At 45.7% G+C, this 20353-nt stretch overlaps 1 protein-coding gene across 1 annotated transcript in view; it reads left to right on the top strand.

Moving 5' to 3' along the window:
• adgrv1 (adhesion G protein-coupled receptor V1) overlaps nt 1–20353 on the top strand; it is a 507287-nt gene that overhangs the window by 222457 nt on the left and 264477 nt on the right. The window contains exons 57-59 of the mRNA XM_067982173.1: nt 1834–2013; nt 13295–13456; nt 20209–20329. Of these exons, the coding sequence (XP_067838274.1) occupies nt 1834–2013; nt 13295–13456; nt 20209–20329 (463 nt within the window). The remainder of the gene's footprint in view (nt 1–1833; nt 2014–13294; nt 13457–20208; nt 20330–20353) is intronic.

The raw sequence follows: 20353 nt of genomic DNA on the forward strand, positions 1-20353 counted from the left end.
AACAAAAAATTTGAAAACTTCTGGAGAGCATTAAAAGGGATTTTAACGCATCAGCAACCTTTGCCAAGGCTAAAGGGGCATGGGATTAAGAAGTGGCAGGCCAGGGTGAAGGGAAAGGGACCCTTAGGTGCAGGCATGAGTCTGCAGACAAGTGATTGTACATTCCAGAACTTGGCCTCCTTTGATAGCTGCTGAAATCAGTAGCTTTTCCTCTCTGCCACTCTAAAGCACCATCCCATAAGTCAGCACTGCTGCATGCCTGCAAGATAGTGCAGCCAAGTTTCAGGCCACCGCTGACCATTGCTATCCCTGCACATGTGCAAACTATGCTGCATGGTAGCTGCTATTTCCCTGCAGTAGAAACCAGAGTTTGGCATCTACCCCCTCTTCGGATCCACTTTCAGAGCAGGCAGGTTACCACGGTCATTCCCAGTTGCATTTGTCATGAGCCACAGAAATGGTTAGTGCCATCTTGTCATGTGCGGTCAAACAAGCAACGCTGGCTCTTGATCACCCTGGCATGCCTTCTTTTATGCAGTACATGTAAAGCATGACATAGGGAGATGTCTGAATAACCTTCTAGCATTAGGGTTAGTTGGGTATTCACATCTCATTGTGATGCCACTGGGAGGTCTACTGACACAGCCGCCATTGAGAAAAGGAGCCGCCATTGAGAAAAGGAGCCTCCACCAACAATGTCTGCCAAAGTGAGGTTTGCTACCTCTCGACAGATGTTGGGGTGCAGGCGTGGGCAAGAGAGCAAAGGGAACCTTTCAGCAGCCTGATCTGCCTGGTATCCACCTATTGTTTTCCATTTTCACTGAACATATCAGCTCAAAGGATTCCTAATGACAAACTCTCTGATGTGAGTAAACAACAACTTGCATTTATATAGCAAGTTGTTGTTTAATGTAATAAAGATGTAAAAGCTCCACAGGATCGTAATCAGACAAAAATTGACACAAGCCAAAGAAGGAGACAATAGGACAGGTGACCAAAAGCTTGGTCAAAGATGTAGGTGTTAAGGAGCATCTTAAAGGAGGAGAGAGAGGCGGAGAGGTTTAGGCAGGAAATTCCAGACCTTCGGGCCTAGACGGTTGAAGGCACGGCTGCCAATAGTGGGGCGAAGGAAATGGGGTGTGTAGAGTTGGAGGATTGCAAAGTTGAAGGACGAATGTAGGGCTGGAGGAGGTTTCAGAGATAGGGAGGGAGGGGGTAGGCCATGGAGGGATTTGAACACTAATGATGAGAATTTTAAAATCGAGGTGTTGGTTGATTGGGAGTTAAAGCAGGCTAGTGAGCACAGGGGTGATGGGTGAACGAGACTTGGTGCGAGTTAGGATATGGGCAGTAGAATTTTGGATGAGCTTAAATTTACGGAGGGTGGAAGATGGAAGGCCTGCCAGGAGAGCATTGGAATTATTCGAGTCTGCAGGGACCAAAAATAAAGGGAAATGGGGCAAAATAAGTAAATAAGTTATTGAGTATTTTAAATGAATTTTTTTTGAAAAAGCTTTCACTGTTACAATTATAAAAAAAACACTGACTGGATAAAAATAATTCACAGTTTGAAATCCATTTGCAAGTTTTATCCATTATCATTGTACCATGACACTGTTTGGTTCAAAGTTTCAGAAGTACTACATAATCTGCATAAATGTTGCACATTTTTAAATAGCTGTTGCATCTACAACCTCAAGTTTAAATAAGTCTTCATGAGATAGATGCAGTATTTAACAAAAATGATGCTCCAGCCTCAAACTCTCTTAACTGCAAATTGCTGAAATATAAACTCACAGTATGGAATATGTTTTCAACCTTCTCTTTTTGTAGTCTTCTGCTTTTCTAGAGATCATTATAGTGGATGATAACCTGACAGAATTTCTGGAGACATTCAGTGTTACCCTGACCCAAGTGACAGGAGGTGCCAAAATGGGGGATGACATTGTAGTTACTGTCAACATTCCAAATAATGACTCACCTGTTGGAATGTTTGGGTTTGAGGAACGATCTGTGAGTATATTTTTTCCCTCTTTATCAATCTTCCTGCACACATTCAATAGTTATAATATTTGTTTACAATCTGGCTAAGGATGGATATCTGCAAAGTTAACAAGAAAAGTTACGTAATTGGAGACAAAAAACTTAGTGCTGATGAGTCTCAATATCGCAATTCTACTAATACATGGAGCGCATCAGCAAGCCCCATTCTCTTATAATAAAAACTGTAAACAATTTTACAACACCAAGTTATAGTCCAACAATTTTATTTTTAATCCCACAAGCTTTCAGAGGCTTCCCCCTTCCTCAGGTGGTGTGGAAATGACATTTTCGAATCCTTCGCATTTTAAAATCACAGAACAATGCCTGGTGATTACTGCCCGTTGCCAAGGCAATCACAGTGAGCAGACAGAAAGGTGTCACCTAAAAAGGCCACCGAATATACAAACCCCCCAAAAAAAAGAGATCAGGAAGACAGTCAATGACCCGTTATATTAAAAACAGATAACATTTGTTCGCTGGTGGGGTTACGTGTAGTGTGACATGAACCCAAGATCCCAGTTGAGGCCGTCCTCGTGGGTGCGGAACTTGGCTATCAATTTCTGCTCGACGATTTTGCGTTGTCGTGTGTCTCGAAGGCCGCCTTGGAGTGTGCTTACCCGAAGGTCGGTGGCTGAATGTCCATGACTGCTGAAGTGTTCCCTGACAGGGAGAGAACCCTCCTGTTTGGCGATTGTTGCGCGGTGTCCGTTCATCCGTTTTCGCAGCGTCTGCATGGTCTCGCCAATGTACCATGCTCTGGGGCATCCTTTCCTGCAACGTATGAGGTAGACAACGTTGGCCGAGTCACAGGAGTATGAACCGTGCACCTGGTAGGTGGTGTCCTCTCGTGTGATGGTGGTATCTGTGTCGATGATCTGGCATGTCTTGCAGAGGTTACCGTGGCAGGGTTGTGTGGTGTCGTGGACGCTGTTCTCCTGACGGCTGGGTAATTTGCTGCGAACGATGGTTTGTTTGAGGTTGGGTGGCTGTTTAAAGGCGAGTAGTGGAGGTGTGGGGATGGCCATAGCGAGGTGTTCGTCATCATTGATGACATGTTGAAGGCTGCGGAGAACATGGCGTAGTTTCTCCGCTCCGGGGAAGTACTGGACGACGAAGGGTACTCTGTTGGTTGCGTCCCGTGTTAGTCTTCTGAGGAGGTCTACGCGATTTTTCGCTGTGGCCCGTCGGAACTGTCGATCGATGAGTCGAGCATCATATCCCGTTCTTACTGGGGCGTCTTTCAGCGTCTGTAGGTGTCCATCGCGTTCCTCCTCGTCTGAGCAGACCCTGTGTATTTGCAGGGCCTGTCCATAGGGGATGGCCTCTTTGACGTGGTTAGGGTGGAAGCTGGAAAAGTGGAGCATCGTGAGGTTGTCCGTGGGCTTGCGGTAGAGTGAGGTGCTGAGGTGCCCGTCTTTGATGGAGATTCGTGTGTCCAAGAAAGAAACTGATTCTGAGGAGTAGTCCATGGTGAGCTTGATGGTGGGATGGAACTTGTTGATGTTATCGTGTAGTCTCTTTAGTGATTCCTCACCGTGGGTCCATAGAAAGAAAATGTCGTCGATGTATCTGGTGTATAGTGTTGGTTGGAGGTCCTGTGCAGTGAAGAAGTCCCTTAAAATCTAACTAACGATGCAATATATTAATTTTTTATTTTTTTCACCTTCTTCTGGCTACTTTAGCTTCTGGCTACTTTTGCTTCTGCCTTCCCTTTTAGCCACATTCCTGATGATTAACATTACAACATAGATACAGATGAGAACCCATCTAGCTCATCCAAACAACAAGAAGTTACAGTCCCCCATCACAGTGTCAGCTGTTTCTTAAGTTATTCCAGGGATTTTGGCTCCACTATCCTACCCAGGATTTCATTCCACGTTTTGACTGCTCTTTGTATTGAAAGAAAATATTAATATCAGCATTAAATTTGGCTTTCACTACTTCGAATCTGTGCCTCTTTGTCCTCCTGTCACAGTTTAATTTGAAGTAGTATTTCCTTTCCTATAGCGCTAAATATCTGATGTACTTCTAGGAAATCCCCTCTCTATTGCCTCCTTTCAAGGCTGAAAAACTCAAGTCTATCCAGGTCTTCTTTCATAACTCAGTTCTCTGACATGGGTCATCAGTTTAATGTCTGTTCTCTGTACCATCTCTAGGGCTTAATACGTCTCCTTATGCCGAATAACCAGAACTGAATATAGCACTCAAGGTGTAGTCTGACTAGAGCTTTTTATGGTTCCTCTGACTTTGGGCTATATAGTTTAACGTTCTGTTTGTTTTGTTGATTGCTGCTTTGTAGTGATTGGACATGTTAAGTATCAAGTCTGCTGATCCCCAAATCTCTCCGCTTCATCCTTATTTATTTCCCCACCATTCGTGGATCATGTATGTTGGTCATGGAATGTAGGGGGTTAAATTTGATAACCCCTGAGTCCAGGCGCGGGCATTGTGGTGCGCGATTAACCCGCGCCCGGTGCATCCGATGCAGGCAACACATAAGATTCGTACGGCCTGATCATTACCATGATTTTTATGTACAGCCAGCGCTACCCGCGCTGTTGAGAGGCTGCACGCACAAGGAGGAGGCGGCCCGAAATGGGGCGTGGCCAGCACTAGTTAAAGGCAGCCTGCATCTCTTAAAGGGGAGGTGCACAGTCAATGAGAGCAGTGCAGAATGGCAGGCAGGATTGCTGGACTGGCAAGAGAGCACGCACCAAGGTTTTCAGACGACACACTGGAGGCCCTGGTGGAGGGAGTAGACGAAAGGAGGACCATCCTGTACCCGCGGGGTGGTAGGAGACCCTCCAGACACCAGCTGCGGAGGCAGTGACACAGGAGGTGAATGCCAGGAGCATGGCACCGCGCACATGGGAGCAGGGCCGAGAAAAGTTCAGTGATTTGACACGAGTGGTCAAGATGAGTGAATGCAAGTGTCAAGTGGCACATCCTATCATCTGCAACACTGCTCCACGCACGACACCCCCTGTCACCCACCCACCAACAAACTCTGCCCATCCGTACGCAATGCTGCACTTCGGATGCTGCATCTCACGCTCACATAGTACCACACTTGCAGGCCACACAACCACCACTCACAGGTCTCACACACACCTGGCAGCTATTCGACCGTGACAGGCACATCACCCAGACACCTGGCAAGATACTGGCTCACTTCCCTTTGTCTTGCAGGAGAAGGTGGCGCATAACAGCCGGCAGAGATCTGAGGGTGGACAGGCATGACTACACGTTCTCACCCCCCTGGAGGAAACAGTGTTGCGCATCATTGGGCGGGTCATCGCTGCAGACTTGGCCACCGGCAGCGCTGGAAGTCCCGACGAAGGGGGTCTCTGCATACCTAATCCTCCTTGTTTCCCACAATCTTTTCTGACTCTTGCTGCAGATGGTGTCAGCAAGCATATCTTAATTGCTCCTCTCCCTGCTTCACAACTCAACCAGTTTCCCTTTGTCATTGCAGATACCCAAGAACTGGAGCCGACACCGTCCGAGGTGGTGGAGGAGGAGGAGGAGGACACTGACACTGAAGCTGCACCGTAACTCGATCTGACCCTCGCGTCCACCAGCTCAGAGACTGACACTGCACGTCCTTTAGAGGCTAGGTTAGAGGAGGGATCTGCACGTGGTGAAACACCGGGCACAAGTGCGCAGGAGCCGGGGCGGGGGGAACGGATACCACGGGTGCCAGCTCGCCGGAGGGCGAGGTTGCACAATGGTTCTGCTGCCGAGGATTAGATGATGACTTCGATGGGCCAGGCTACAGAAGAAGGCTGATGGACGTACACCACCAAATGCTTGGTGCACTGGAAAGCCTGCCAGAAAGCCTGCGCGCAAGGTCAAGGGGCATGGAGGAGTCCACCTCGAACTTGGCACAGGGCTTCGCACGGAGCTTGGAGCCCATCCGTACCCCATGGAATTGGTGGTCAGCTCCATCAGCACACTCCATAGAGTCCGAGAGCAGGAGGAGTGTCCGAGAGGTGAGCGCGGTGTAAAAGGAGAGTCCCGAGAGCAGGAGGAGAGTCCGAAAAGTGAGAGGCGAGTCCGAGAGGTGAGCGCAGTGTAAAAGGAGAGTCCGAGAGCAGGAGGAGAGTTCGAAAGTGAGAGGAGAGTCCGAGAGGTGAGCGCAGTGTAAAAGAAGACTCCCGAGAGCGGGCGGAGAGTCCGAAAGTGAGAGGAGAGTCCGAAAGTGAGAGGAGAGTCCGAAAGTGAGAGGAGAGTCCGAAAGTGAGAGGAGAGTCCGAAAGTGAGAGGAGAGTCCGAAAGTGAGAGGAGAGTCCGAAAGTGAGAGGAGAGTCCGAAAGTGAGAGGAGAGTCCGAGAGGTGAGCGCAGTGTAAAAGGAAAGTCCGAGAGCAGGAGGAGAGTCCAAAAGTGAGAGGAGAGTCCGAGAGGTGAGCGCAGTGTAAAAGGAGAATCCGAGAGCGAGAAGAGAGTCCGAGAGGTGAGCGCAGTGCAAAAGGAGAGTCCGAGAGCGAGAAGAGAGTCCGAGAGGTGAGCGCAGTGCAAAAGGAGAGTCCGAGAGGTGAGTGCAGTGTAAAAGGAGAGTCTAGAGAGCGGGAAGAGAGTCCGAGAGGTGAACGCAGTGCAAATCGAAGGCAAGTCATGGCAGCAGAGCTCGCACCCGTGATATGCTCCTCTTGCACTATGTGGGAAGTAATGGACACTACAGGTGTCCCTGGTGACCATGAGTGTAGGAAGTGTGTCCAGCTGCAGCTACTGGCTAACCGCATTTCAGAGCTGGAGCTGCAGGTGGATTTACTGTGGAGCATCCGCGATGCTGAGATTATCGTGGATAGCACGTTCAGTGAGGTGTCACACCGCAAGTAAAGATTACGCAGGCTGAAAGGAAATGGGTGACCGCCAGGCAGAGTAAAAGGACAAGGCAGGTAGAGCAGGAGTCCCCTGGGGCCATCTCCCTCTCAAACAGATATACCGCTTTGGATACTGTTGGGGGCGATCGCTTATCAGGGGACAGCAGCAAGAGCCAAGTTCGTGGCACCACGGGTGGCTCTGCTGCACCGGAGGGGAGGAATAAAAGTGGCAAGGCTATGTTGATAGGGGATTTAATTGTAAGGGGAACAGATGCGTTTCTGCAGCCGCAAATGTGACTCCAGGATGGTATGTTGCCTCCCTGGTGCTAGGGTCAAGGATGTCACGGAGCGGCTGCAGGGTATTCTGGAGGGGAAGGGTGAACAGCCAGTAGTCGTGGTCCATATCGGTACCAACGACATAGGTTAAAAAAAGGGATGAGTTCCTGCAAGGTAAACTTAAGGAGTTAGGAGATAAACTAAAAAGCAGGACCTCAAAAGTAGTGATCTCAGGATTACTACCAGTGCCACATGCTAGGGAGTATAGAAAGAGGAGAATAGACCAGATGAATGTGTGGCTGCAGGGATGGTGTAGGAGGGAGGGATTTAGATTCCTGGGACATTGGGACCGGTTCTGGGGAAGGTGGGACTTGTACAAGCGGGACGGGTTACACCCGAGCAGGACCAGGACCGATGTCCTCGTGGGGGTGTTTGCTAGTGCTGTTGGGGAAGGTTTAAACTAGAATGGCAGGGGGATGGGAACCTGAGCAGAGAGACAGAGGAGGGAGAAACAAGGATAGAAACAAAAGACAGAAAGGGAAGAAACAATAGTGGAAGGCAGAGAAAACAAGGGCGAAAAGAAAATAGCGCCATATGCAAAATAAAACTAAGATAACTAACAATCTTAAAAAGACAAGTCTAAAGGCATTGTGTCTTAATGCGTGGAGCATTCGCAACAAGGTAGATGAATTAACAGCGCAGATAGATATTAATAGTTGTGATTACGGAGACATGGCTGCAGGGTGACCAAGGATGGGAACTGAACATCCAGGGGTATTCAATATTTAGGAAGGACATTCAAAAAGGGAAAGGAGGTGGGGTAACGTTGTTAGTAAAGGAGGAAATCAATGCAATAGTGAGGAAGGATATTGGCTCGGAAAATCACGATGTGGAATCTGTATGGGTGGAGCTAAGAAACACCAAGGGGCAGAAAACGTTGTTGGGGGTTGTCTACAGGCCCCCAAACAGTAGTGGAGATATAGGGGAGGGCATTCAACAGGAAATTAGAGACGCATGCAAGAAGGGTACAACTATAATCATGGGTGACTTTAATCTACATATAGATTGGTCAAACCAAATTAGCAATAATACTGTGGGGGAGGAATTCCTGGAGTGTGTACATGATGGTTTTCTAGACCAATACATTGCGGAACCAACTAGAGAACAGGCGATCCTAGACTGGGTATTGTGCAATGAGGAAGGATTAATTTACAATCTTGTTGTGCGGGGTCCCTTAGGGAAGAGCGACCATAACATGATAGAATTCCTCATTAAGATGGAGAGTGAAGTAGTTGAATCCGAAACTGGGGTCCTGAATCTAAATAAATGAAATTACGAAAGTATGAGGTGCGAGTTGGCTATGATAGATTGGGGAACTTTACTAAAAGGAATGACAGTGGATAGGCAATGGCTAATATTTGAAGAACATATGCAGGAATTACAACAATTATTCTTTCCTGTCTGGCGCAAAAATAAAACAGGAAACGTGGCTCAACCGTGGCTTACAAAAGAAATTAGGGATAGTATTAGATCCAAAGAGGAGACATATAAAATTGTCAGAAAAAGCAGCAAGCCTGAGGATTGGGAACAGTTCAGAATTCAGCAAAGGAGGACAAAGAGATTGATTAAGAGGGGAAAAATAGAGTATGAGAGTAAACTAGCAGGGAACATAAAAACTGACTGTAACAGCTTCTATAAATATGTCAAGAGAAAAAGATTAGTTGAGACAAATGTAGGCCCCTTACAGTCAGAAATGGGGGTAATTATAATGGGGAACAAAGAAATGGCAGAACAATTGAACACATACTTTGGTTCTGTCTTCACAAAGGAGGAACAAATAACCTCCTTTTGGGAGGTTATGTTAGGGAACCAAGGGTCGAGTGAGAGGGAGGAACTGAGGGAAACCAGTATTAGTAGGAAAATAGTGCTAGGGAAATTAACGGGGCTAAAGGCTGACAAATCCCCAGGGCCTGATAATCTACATCCCAGAGAACTAAAGGAAGTGGCCCTGCAAATAGTGGATGCATTGGTGATCATCTTCCAAAATTCTATAGACTCTGGAACAGTTCCTACAGAGTGGAGGGTGGCAAATGAAATCCCACTATTTAAAAAAGGAGGGAGAGAAAAAACAGAGAATTACAGACCAGTTAGCCTAACATCAGTAGTGGGGAAAATGGTAGAGTCTATTATAACAGAACACTTAGAAGACATTAACGGGATTGGACAAAGTCAGCATGGGTTTATGAAAGGGAAATCATGCTTAACAAATCTACTGGCGTTTTTTGAGGATGTAACTAGTAGAATAGATAGGGGAGAACCAGTGGATGTGGTGTATTTGGATTTTCAGAAGGCTTTTGATAAGGTCCCACGCAAGAGGTTAATGTGCAAAATTGAAGCACATGGGATTGGGGGGAATATACTGGCATGGATTGAGAATTGGTTGACAGACAGGAAACAGAGAGTAGGAATAAACTAGTCTTTTTCCGGGTGGCAGGCAGTGACTAGTGGGATACCGCAGGGATCAGTGCTTGGGCCCCAGCTGTTCACAATATATATCAATGATTTGGATGAGGGAACTAAATGTAACATTTCCAAGTTTGCAGACGACGCAAAGCTGAGGTGGAATGTGAGCTGCGAGGAGGATGCAAAGAGGCTCCAATGTGATTAGACAAGTTGAGTGAGTGGGCAAGAACATGGCAGATGCAGTATAACATGGATAAATGTGAGGTTATCCACTTTGGTTGTAAAAACAGAAAGGCAGATTATTATCTGAATGGTGATAGATTGGGAAAAGGGGAGGTTCAACGAGACCTGGGTGTCCTTGTACACCAGTTGCTGAAAGCGAGCATTCAGATGCAGCAAGCAGTTAGGAAGGCAAACGGTATGTTGGCCTTCATTGCAAGAGGATTTGAGTGCAGGAGCAGGGATGTCTTACTGCAGTTATACAGGGCCTTGGTGTTACCACATCTGGAGTATTGTGTGCAGTTTTGGTCTTCTTATCTGAGGAAGGATGTCCTTGCCATGGAGGGAGTGCAACGAAGGTTTACCAGACTGATTCCTGGGATGGCTGGACTGACGTATGAGGAGAGATTGGGTCGACTAGGCCTATTTCTTGAGAGTTTAGAAGGATGAGAGGTGATCTCATCGAAACATATAAAATTCTAACAGGACTAGACAGACTAGATGCAGGGAGGATGTTTCCCCTGGCTGGGGGGTCCAGAACCAGGGGTCACAGTCTCAGGAAACGGGGTATGCCATTTAGAACCGAGATAAGGAGAAATTTCTTCACTCAGAGGGTGGTAAACCTGTGGAATTCTCTACCACATAAGGCAGTGGAGGCCAAGTCATTAGATATGTTGAAGAAGGAGATAGATATATTTCTTAATGCTAAAGGGATCAAGGGATATGGGGAAAAAGCGGGAACAGGGTACTGAGTTAGACGATCAGGCATGATCATTTTGAATGGCGGAGCAGGCCCTAAGGGCCGAATGGCCTACTCTTGCTCCTATGTTCTATGTTTCTATGTTTCACACCTGAGGAACCCACCATGACGCAGTGTCTGTTGGACAATATCGTGGCTTCCACTGCAGCATAAGTAGCTGTCATTGCAGCACAAACCGATATGATCAAAGGTCTGCAAGCTTCAGTTGAAGTTCAGACTGCTGCAACGGCAGCCCAGACTGCTGCTATCGTGGCTCTGGGTCCCACCGTGGAACGGGGCTTCCAGGGCATCACAGCACTCCAACAATCTGTTGACCAGCTAATCACCAGGAGTGCTGAGGCACTACCCTGTACAAGTGGCAGCGGTGCCATGGCAGTCGAATCTGTGGTCCTCTGTCTGGATGACAGCATTCCTTCTCCCACCCCTGCCAATCCTCCAGTGCCCTTGCTGTTGCCTATCAGCTAAACAGGCCAGACTGCTGCAGCCCATGCCGAGATGGTACAGCCTGGAGCCTGGACCCTCCCAGCCCAGAGCTGCTCGAGGTCGTCCTCCAAGGCTATCTGCATATTCCTCCGTTGAAGGCCAGCAGCCTTCCACCACCCATGCTCCAGCCACTGGGGATGCACCTTGTAGGAGCACTAGGATAGGTAAAGGCACATGAACAACAGGCACAAGGTTGAATGATCTCATTGTGTTTGCATCATTTCATCTGTTAATTTATAAATGTGAATTTGAATTTGCATTTGGTAGTGGTTTTTATTTCTGCGTTGAGCTGAGGGAGGAAGCAATGTGTAATCATATGGAGCACGATTTGATGGTCATGTGGGAGAGGACAGGTGGGGTGTGTAGGATTGTTGGTGAGTTAGGAAATGCCGTTCACGTTATTGATATTGCTCACGGATCAGGTGAGCACGCAGAGCCCTGGCAGACAGGGCCAGTGTTCCCTGTTGCCCCCTTGTGTCTTCCTCCACTTCTCCATCCGTCTCCTCCCCTTCATCCACAGCCTCTTCCTCATTCTCCTCCTCCTCAGCCTCTTCCTCTGACTTAGGGTCTTGCTGGATAATCGGTGGCAAAGGCTGTTCCCTCAGAATGATGAGGGTCTGCAGTATGCAGCATACCATGATGAGTCTTGGTACCCACTCAGCTGATTACCGCAGGGCTCCAACAAAACGGTCCAGGCAGCAGAAACATTGCTTTCGGATGCCATGGTGTGCTGAATGACAGTGGCAGCATGGCTCTCATGGCTCTCATTGTAGGCCCGCTCTGTACTTGTGCATGCGTTCCTGACTGGGGTCATGAGCCACCTCATGTTGGGATAGACCTTGTCACACAGTAGCCAGCCTTTCACTTGCCGAGCCGGTTCAAAGATAGCTGGTATGTTGGACTGCCGCATAGCGAAGGCGATGTGACTGCTCCTAGGGTCGCGGGCATTGACCTGCGCAATGCGCTGTGTGCGGTCGCACACCATCTGCACATTGAGGGAGTGAAGATGGCCGAGTTGACATGTGGAGCATGCATTGCAGTCAATGGCACCCTGCACCATGGGGAAGCCTGCAATGCAAGCAAACCCTCATGTTCACTCATTCTGCTTCTCTCTATCAAGGGGGAATGTGATGAACCTGTTGCGCATCTCGTATAATGCCTCCGTGACCTCCCTTATGCAGCAGTGCACTGCACACTGTGAGATTTTGCACAGCTCGCCAGCAGAGGCCTGAAAGGATCCAGAGCCATAGAAGTTCAGTGCCACGGTTACCTTCACAGCTACAGGCAAGTGCGGTCCTTGCCCTGCTCTGAGGCTGTAGTTGTGGCTGCAGCAGGTGACAGATCTCCGTCACGACCTCTTTGGTGATCCTCAGCCATCGGATGCACTGATCCTCGCTCATCTGGAGATAGGAGTGGTGTTCCCTGAAAGTCTTCATGAGATATGGCCTTCTGCTCAGTGCCCTGCGCCGCCTCCTCCTCCTCCTCCTCCTCCCTCTCCTCGCAGCTTGACTTGCTCTGCTTGGACTCTCTGCATGCTCCCAGTCATGTTCCATGCCCAGCAGGAGCACTGGCAGACCACCCATGGTTGCCAGGAACCTTGTTCAAACATTGTTGTAAATTACACCAACCGTAAGGCAGCACCTGCCAAACCACTCTCAAATATACTATAACAACTCTCTAAGTATTGGAAGCTTCAACAAACATGCCCTATTCTACCAGCAACCAGAAGCAATAATCCAGCAACTAACCTGCAACACTTGCATGATCCCTTTAAATTGCGCTGGTGGGGGGGATCCTCCAGGCACTCTAAGACATGTTTAGATGTTCGTGGTTAATGTGTTGAGTGGAGCGTTAAGTGCCAAAATGGTGTCTGTCACTTTAAATCAGCATTGCACACTGATCTATCACATATTCTCCCTGCTTTACATGCTGCCGGTATTCATTATCTGCGCGTGCGCGAAACCCTTTGCCAAGATGGCGTCCGGCGCATGTAACACTAGAAGCATGCGCGCGCATTCCGGATGCCATTTTGAAACTTCGGGAGGCTGCTTGGCGCCTGAACAATGGGTGCTACACGGCCCAATTTCTAGCCCGTATAGTTTTAATGTTATGTTATATGAATAAGAGTAATTGCAAATTGTCCATTTCAACTTTGATAGTGATGTTGGAGAGACAGACCATACAGCTGTGGCTATTGTACAATGAAGCACAATTGTGTACTTTTAGGTGACTGTTCAAGAACCACAGACATTTGATGATCGAGCTGGTCTGGTGTCCTTTACAGTCTCTCGCGATGATGGCCATGGCTCAGTCCAGATTGTTTGGCAGGTGGATGACTCTGCAATTGATGACCTCACACCCCTCGCTGGAACTTTGTCCTTCAATCAGGTACAAAGCATATGTACAATAATAGAAACATAAACCAGCAGAATCTGCATTTGAACCAAATACAACTTGATTAAACTTATAGTAAAGCCTAAAGAAAATTATGCATTACCTGGTGATAAACTTCACTGGCCCAATTGGCACAGCACTCTTTACATTTTAATTTAAATTAGACATTAATCCTATTTAACCCAACTATATGTTGCTGTTTCACATCAATAGCTAAATAAATTTATGGAGGAGGGGGGGCGATGCAGGCGAACGAGGCCAGCAGCGGCCCACAGTAGGCCTCAAGCCAAGAGGAGCAATTCTGCTCCTCCTGGCTCCACGTTAAAGTAAGTTAAAAAGAAAAAAAAACCTTTTCTGTTATCGGCCTCCAGCAATGCCTTTAAGGACTGCTGGTTAGGCCACAAAAAGAACCGGAAAAACTTGTGCACAGTTTCTAACCAATTTCAGAGAGGGGTCATTAAACAGGCTAAGCCCCTCAATACCATATGCATGGGGCCAAACACTTATTTAAGGCGGCCGCCAGGGATGCCTGAATATCACTTGTGCTGATATGGTGTCAAATGTATTTCAGGCATCCTTAGGGTGCGGGATATAGATTCGCAAAATTGGACCTTTTTGCACCAGTTTGCACCTGAGAAACAGGCAAAACGAGGTCCAACTTTGCCCCCTCTGTTTCTATCTACTCTGTCCCATCTCTTCATAATATTAAATGCCAGTCCATCACCGGCATCTCCACTTCATAATATTAAATATCCCTATTAAATCACCCCGTGATAGCCCCAATTTTTCAAGTCTTTCTTTGTATTTGTATTTTCTCATACTAGGCGACATCCTAGTGAATCTCTGCTGTACCCATTGTATTGCCTTAACATGCTTCCTATATTGTGGAGCCCAAAACTGCAGACACTTATCCAGCTGGTGGTCTTACTAAGGTTTTATATAAATGTAAGGAGTCGCACAACACCAGGTTATAGTCCTTCACCTGACGAAAGAGCAAAGCTCCGAAAGCTTGTGATTTCAAATAAAGCTGTTGGACTATAACCTGGTGTTGTGCGACTCCTTACATTTGTCCACCCCAGTCCATCACCGGCATCTCCACATCATAGGTTTTATGTAGACTGACCTTTGCATCTTGACTTTTATATTTCTATACCTCTTGCCATAAAACCAAGTATTCCATTAGCTTTTCTTATGGGGTCCACTAGTGATGCTGCTTTTAATGTCTTGTGAACTGTAAAATCCCTTTGCTTTTCTACATCACCTAGCTTTCACCCATTCAAAGTATAATTAGTACCAAAATGTACCAATCACAATTATTGAATTCCATCTACCACTCTTTTTTGCCCATGCTACCATCTTATCAATATCCCATTGCAGCTTCCTTTGGTCCTCAGATTTATTTACTATGGCTTCTATGCTAGTATAATCTGCAAATTTGGACACCACTCCCTCACCCTATATCCAAACTATTGATGTACATAGTGAACAGGAACAGTCCCAGAACAAATCATTGAGATACTGCTATTTTCTTCCAACCACTCTGAGAAACTGTCCGTAACTCTTATTTTCTGTTTTCCTCCCTTCTAACCCGTTTTTAATACAATTTCCTACCCTCCCCCTCATTCCATAGCACTTTGTTTTCTCCAGTAGTCTCCTGTGTGCTTTCTTGTCGAAGGCTATCTGAAAGTCCATGTACACCACATCCACTGCATTTCCTTCATCCACCATATCTGCCACCTCCTCAAAGAACTCTATGAAGTTTGTCAAGCATGATCTTCTTTTCTAAAATCCATGTTGGCTGCTTCTAATTATTTTTTCTTCATTTAGATATTTAGTAATTTCATCTTTAATTAAAAATTAAAGAATTTTCTCTACCACAGATATTAAACTAACCAGATAGCTCTAGCCCCTTTTTGAAAATGAGTATTTATTGGCCATTCTCCAATTCTCGGGCATATAGCTACTCTGAATAGAACCCTGAAATATAATTTCTTGGCCCTCCATACGTTTTGCCCATTTTCCCTCAGGGTTCTTGGTGGCATCCCATCAGGTCCCAGCACTTTGTCCTCCTTTACTAAATTCTGTAATACTTTCCTTTTATTCATTATAATATCTTTCATTGGGCTTCTAACCATTTCAGATTTACCTCTTCCCCAATAGATATTTAGTAATTCCATCTTTAATTAAAGATTCAAACATTTTCCCGACCATAGATATTAAACTCACTCACCTGGGTTAACTCTGCCTCCCTTTTTGAAAATAGGTATTACATTGGCCACCCTCCAGTCCTCTTCTTCAATTTTATTTTGTTTCTAGCCGCTTTATTTATCCATAGCATTCTGAAATTTGAAGTAACCTCATTTTTAATGGTATACATTTATTCTGCAACTTTGTAATCTTTTTAAAAAAAAATCCTGTTGTTGATCAGTCTTGTGTGCCAATTTCTTTTTCCAGCTCACTTCAGTGGATTCACTTGCCTTTCTAAAATCTGCCCTATTCTTTCGTTTTCTATTTGGACCTTAAATTTTATCACATTATAGTCACCACTCCTGAGATGCCCACTCATCTTTAACTCATTTACATGATCTATTTCATTACTCATAACCATATCTAGCAATGCCTCTTCCCTTGTAGTCATCCAAAAATATTGCTTGAGAAAGGAGCCCTGCAAACATTTTAGGAATTTCATTCCCTTTTCTCCGTTTACTCCCTCCCTGCTCCAATCGATGAGTGGGTTATTAAAATCTCTTGTTGTTCTTACTCATCTCCCTGATCTGTCCACAGATTTCCTCTTTAATTTTCCTCCTATAATTAACATGTCCATTGTACAATTCTCCCCCCATGTAACAATCCCTTTTTTATCTTTGATCTCTTACCATATTGTTTCTGTGGCTCTTCCGCCAAAGTTATGGTAGATGAATGGGAGAACCTGTGCGGAAATTCACCCCATCTTCTTTTGCCAGACTCTTTGTTCTTTTTGATACGAAGCAAGCAGGAAATGGTTGCAGTACACATTTATCCATTGACTGCAATTTTTTGCCCCATTGTTCTTTCTTTTCTTTAGATCTCTGCAGACTACAAATCATTCATTGCTTGAAAGAGTGGGTAAATAGATGACCTGTCTACAAGCCTCTGCAAGGCTGCCATTCATTCAGGAAGTATTTGGTTGAATTAAACTTCTGTGACCCCTGGGGAAGAGCCAAGTCTTTGCTTGGCATTTCACCATGAGGGTATACGTGAGATTCATAATTTGCCATCAACATTTTATAGGTATTTGTCACATAATGTGAAACTAAATACACAAAAAGTTGCATCTGGATATGAACAAAAATGTTATTTTGCCAATCAGCATTCTGAAGGGGGAGAGTGAACAGCCAGAGGTCATATTGGTCCATATTGGTATCAACAATATAGGTAGAAAGAGGGATGAGGTTCTGCAGGCAGATTTTAAGGAGCTAGGAAAGTAATTAATAAGCAGGACGTCAAAGGTAGTAATCTCCGGATTACTCCCAGTGCCTTGCACTAGTGAGTATAGGATAGAGTAGATGAATGCGTGGCTGAAGAGATGGTGGAGGATGGAGGGCTTTAGATTCCTGGGGCATTGGGACCGGTTCTGGGGGAGGCGGGACCTGTACAAGCCGGACGGGTTGCACCTCAACAGGGCCGGGACCAATATCCACGTGGGGAGTTTTGCTAGTGCTATTAGGGAGGATTTAAACTAGCTTGGCAGGGGGATGGGAACCTGAGCATAGATTCAGAAAGGAAAGAAGCGGAGCTGGAAATGGAAAATAAAAAATTAGTAAGCGAATTTGGAAGGCAGAGGAAACAAAGGTTAGAAAATAGACAACATAAGAGTGCAGCAGTGCTTAATGGTATATGCTTCAATGCAAGGTGTCTGGTAAATAAGGCAGATGAGCTGAGGGCACAGATAGACACATGGAAGTATGATATCTCAGCTATTACTGAAACATGGCTTAAAGAGAGGCAGGGTTTTCAGTCACGATAGAGAGGGGGATGAAAAAGGAGGGGGGTTGGCAATATTGGTTAAAGAAACAATTACAACTGTGAGGTGGGATGATACGTTAGAAAGATCATCAAATGAGGCCATATGGGTTAAGCTAATGATCAAAAAAGGAGCAATCACACTGCTGGGAGTGTAATATAGACCCCCAAACAATCAGAGGGAGATAGAGGAGCAAATATGTAGGCAAATTTCTGAGAAGTGCAAAAACAGTAGGGCAGTAATAGTAGGGCATTTCAACTACCCTAATATTAACTGGGATACAGCCAGTGTAAAAGGTATAGAGGGCACAGGATTCTTAAATTGCATTCAGGAGAACTTTTTTAGCTAGTACGTGGCAAGCCCAACAAGAGGGGGGTGGGTGGGTGCAGTTCTGGACTTAGTTTTAGGGAATGAAGCTGTTCAGGTGGAAGGAGTATCAGTAGGAGAACATTTTGCTGGTACTGATCATAATTCAGTTAGATTTAGCATGGTTATGGAAAAGGACAAAGATAGAACAGGAGTAAAAGTTCTCAATTGGGGAAAGGCCAATTTTACTAAGCTGAGAAGTGATTTAGCAAAAGTGGACTGGAAACAGCTACTTGAAGGTAAATTAGTTTCAGAGCAATGGGAGGCATTCAAGGGAGGGTTCAGAATAAACATGTTCCCATAAAGAAAAAGTGTGGGACTGCCAAATCAAGATCCCCCTGGATGACAAGGAGCAAACAGGGTAAGATACAGCAAAAAAAGGAAGCTTATGTCAGATACTGAGAGTTCAATACTGCAGAAAGCCTCGAGGAGTATAGAAAGTGCAGGAGTGAAATTAAAAATTAGGAAAGCAAAGAGAGGGCATGAAAAAATACTAGCAAGTAAAATCAAGGAAAACCCAAAGATGTTTTATAAATACATAAAGAGTAAGACAATAACTAAGGAAAGAGTAGAGCCTATTAGAAACCAAAAAGATAACCTACGTGTGGAGGTGGAAGAGGTGGGTACGGTTCTTAATGAATATCTTGCGTCTGTCTTCACGAGAGGGGGACGATGCAGAGATTACAGTTCAGGAGGAGGAGTGTGAAATATTGGATGGGATAAACACAGTGAGGGAGGAAGTATTAAAGGGTTTAACATCTTTGAAAGTAGATAAATCACCAGGCCCGGATGAAATGTATCCCAGGCTGCTAAGAGAAGCAAGAGAGGAAATAGCGGCTGCTCTGACCATTATTTTCCAATCCTCCCTGGCTACAGGCATGGTGCTGGAGGATTTGAGGACTGCTAACGTTGTACCCTTGTTTAAAAAGGGAGAAAAGGATAGAACGAGTAGTAATAGGCCAATCGGTCTAACCTCGGGGGTGGGCAAATTATTGGAATCAATTCTGAGGGACAGCATAAATCATCATTTAGAAAGGCACAGGTTAATCAAGGACAGTCAGCATGGATTTGTTAAGGGAAGGTCGTGTCTGACTAACTTGATTGAATTTTTTGAGGCGGTAACAAGGAGGGTAGATGAGGGTAACGTGTTTGATGTGGTCTACATGGATTTTAGCAACGCTTTTGACAAGGTCCCTCATAGCAAACTGGTCAAAAAAGTAAACACCCATGGGATCCAAGGGGAAGTGGCAAGTTGGATCCAAAATTGGCTCAGTGGCAGGAAGCAAAGAGTAATGGTCGACAGGTGTTTTTGTGACTGGAAGGCTGTTTCCACTGGGGTTCTGCAAGGCTCAGTATTTGGTCCCTTGCTTTTTGTGGTATATATTAAGGATTTGGACTTGAATGTTGGGGTCTTAATCAAGAAGTTTGCAGATGATACAAAAATTGGCCACGTGGTTGATAGTGAGGAGGAAAGCTGTAGACGGCAGGAAGATATCAATGGACTGGTCAGGTGGGCAGAAAAGTAGCAAAAGAAATTCAATCCAGAGAAGTGTGAGGTGATGCATTTGGGGATGGCAAACAAGTCAATGAAATACACGATAAATGGGAGGATACTGAGAGGTGTAGAGGAACAAAGGGACCTTGGAGTGCATGTCCACAGATCCCTGAAGGTAGCAGGACAGGTGGATAAGGTGGTGAAGAAGGCATACGGGATACTTTCCTTTATTAGCCGAGGCATAGAATATAAGAACAAGGAGGTTATGTTAGAACTGTGTAAAACACTAGTTAGGCCACAGCTTGAGTACTGCGTACAGTTCTGGTCACCACATTACAGGAAAGATGTAATTGCACTAGAGAGGGTGCAGAGGAGATTTACGAGGGCTGGAGAAATTTAGTTATGAGAAAAGATTGGATAGGCTGGGGTTGATTTCTTTGGAACGAAGGAGGCTGAGGGGAGATTTATTTGAGGTATATAAAATTATGAAGGGCCTAGATAGAGTGGATAGGGAGGACCTATTTCCTTTAGCAGAGGGGTCAGTGACCAAGGGGCATAGATTTAAAGTAATTGGTAGAAGGATTAGAGGGGAGCTGAGGAGAAATTTTTTCACCCAGAGAGTGGTGGGGGTCTGGAACTCACTGTCTGAAAGGGTGGTAGAGGCAGAAACCCTCAACTCATTAAAAAAAAATTCTTGGATGTGCACTTGAAGTGCCGTAACCTACAGGGCTACGGACCAAGTGCTGGAAAGTGGGATTAAGCTGCATAGCTCTTTTTGACCAGCACGGACACGATGGGCTGAAGAGCCTCCTTCTGTGCCTTTACTTTTTATGATTCTATGATTCTAAAGGCTAGTAATCTGTTTCACTTTTCTTATGTTAGACAGAGACCAAAAAGACACTTGTTTTACGCATTTATCCAGATGCTCTTCTGGAGGGTGAAGAACGATATATGATTCAGCTGGTATCTGCCACTAATAATGCAGAAATATCCCCAGTATGTGGTAAGTGTGTGGGATTCATTGGGC

The sequence above is a fragment of the Heptranchias perlo genome, chromosome 4 (genome assembly GCF_035084215.1).
Source record: "Heptranchias perlo isolate sHepPer1 chromosome 4, sHepPer1.hap1, whole genome shotgun sequence".
Lineage (NCBI taxonomy): Eukaryota > Metazoa > Chordata > Chondrichthyes > Hexanchiformes > Hexanchidae > Heptranchias > Heptranchias perlo.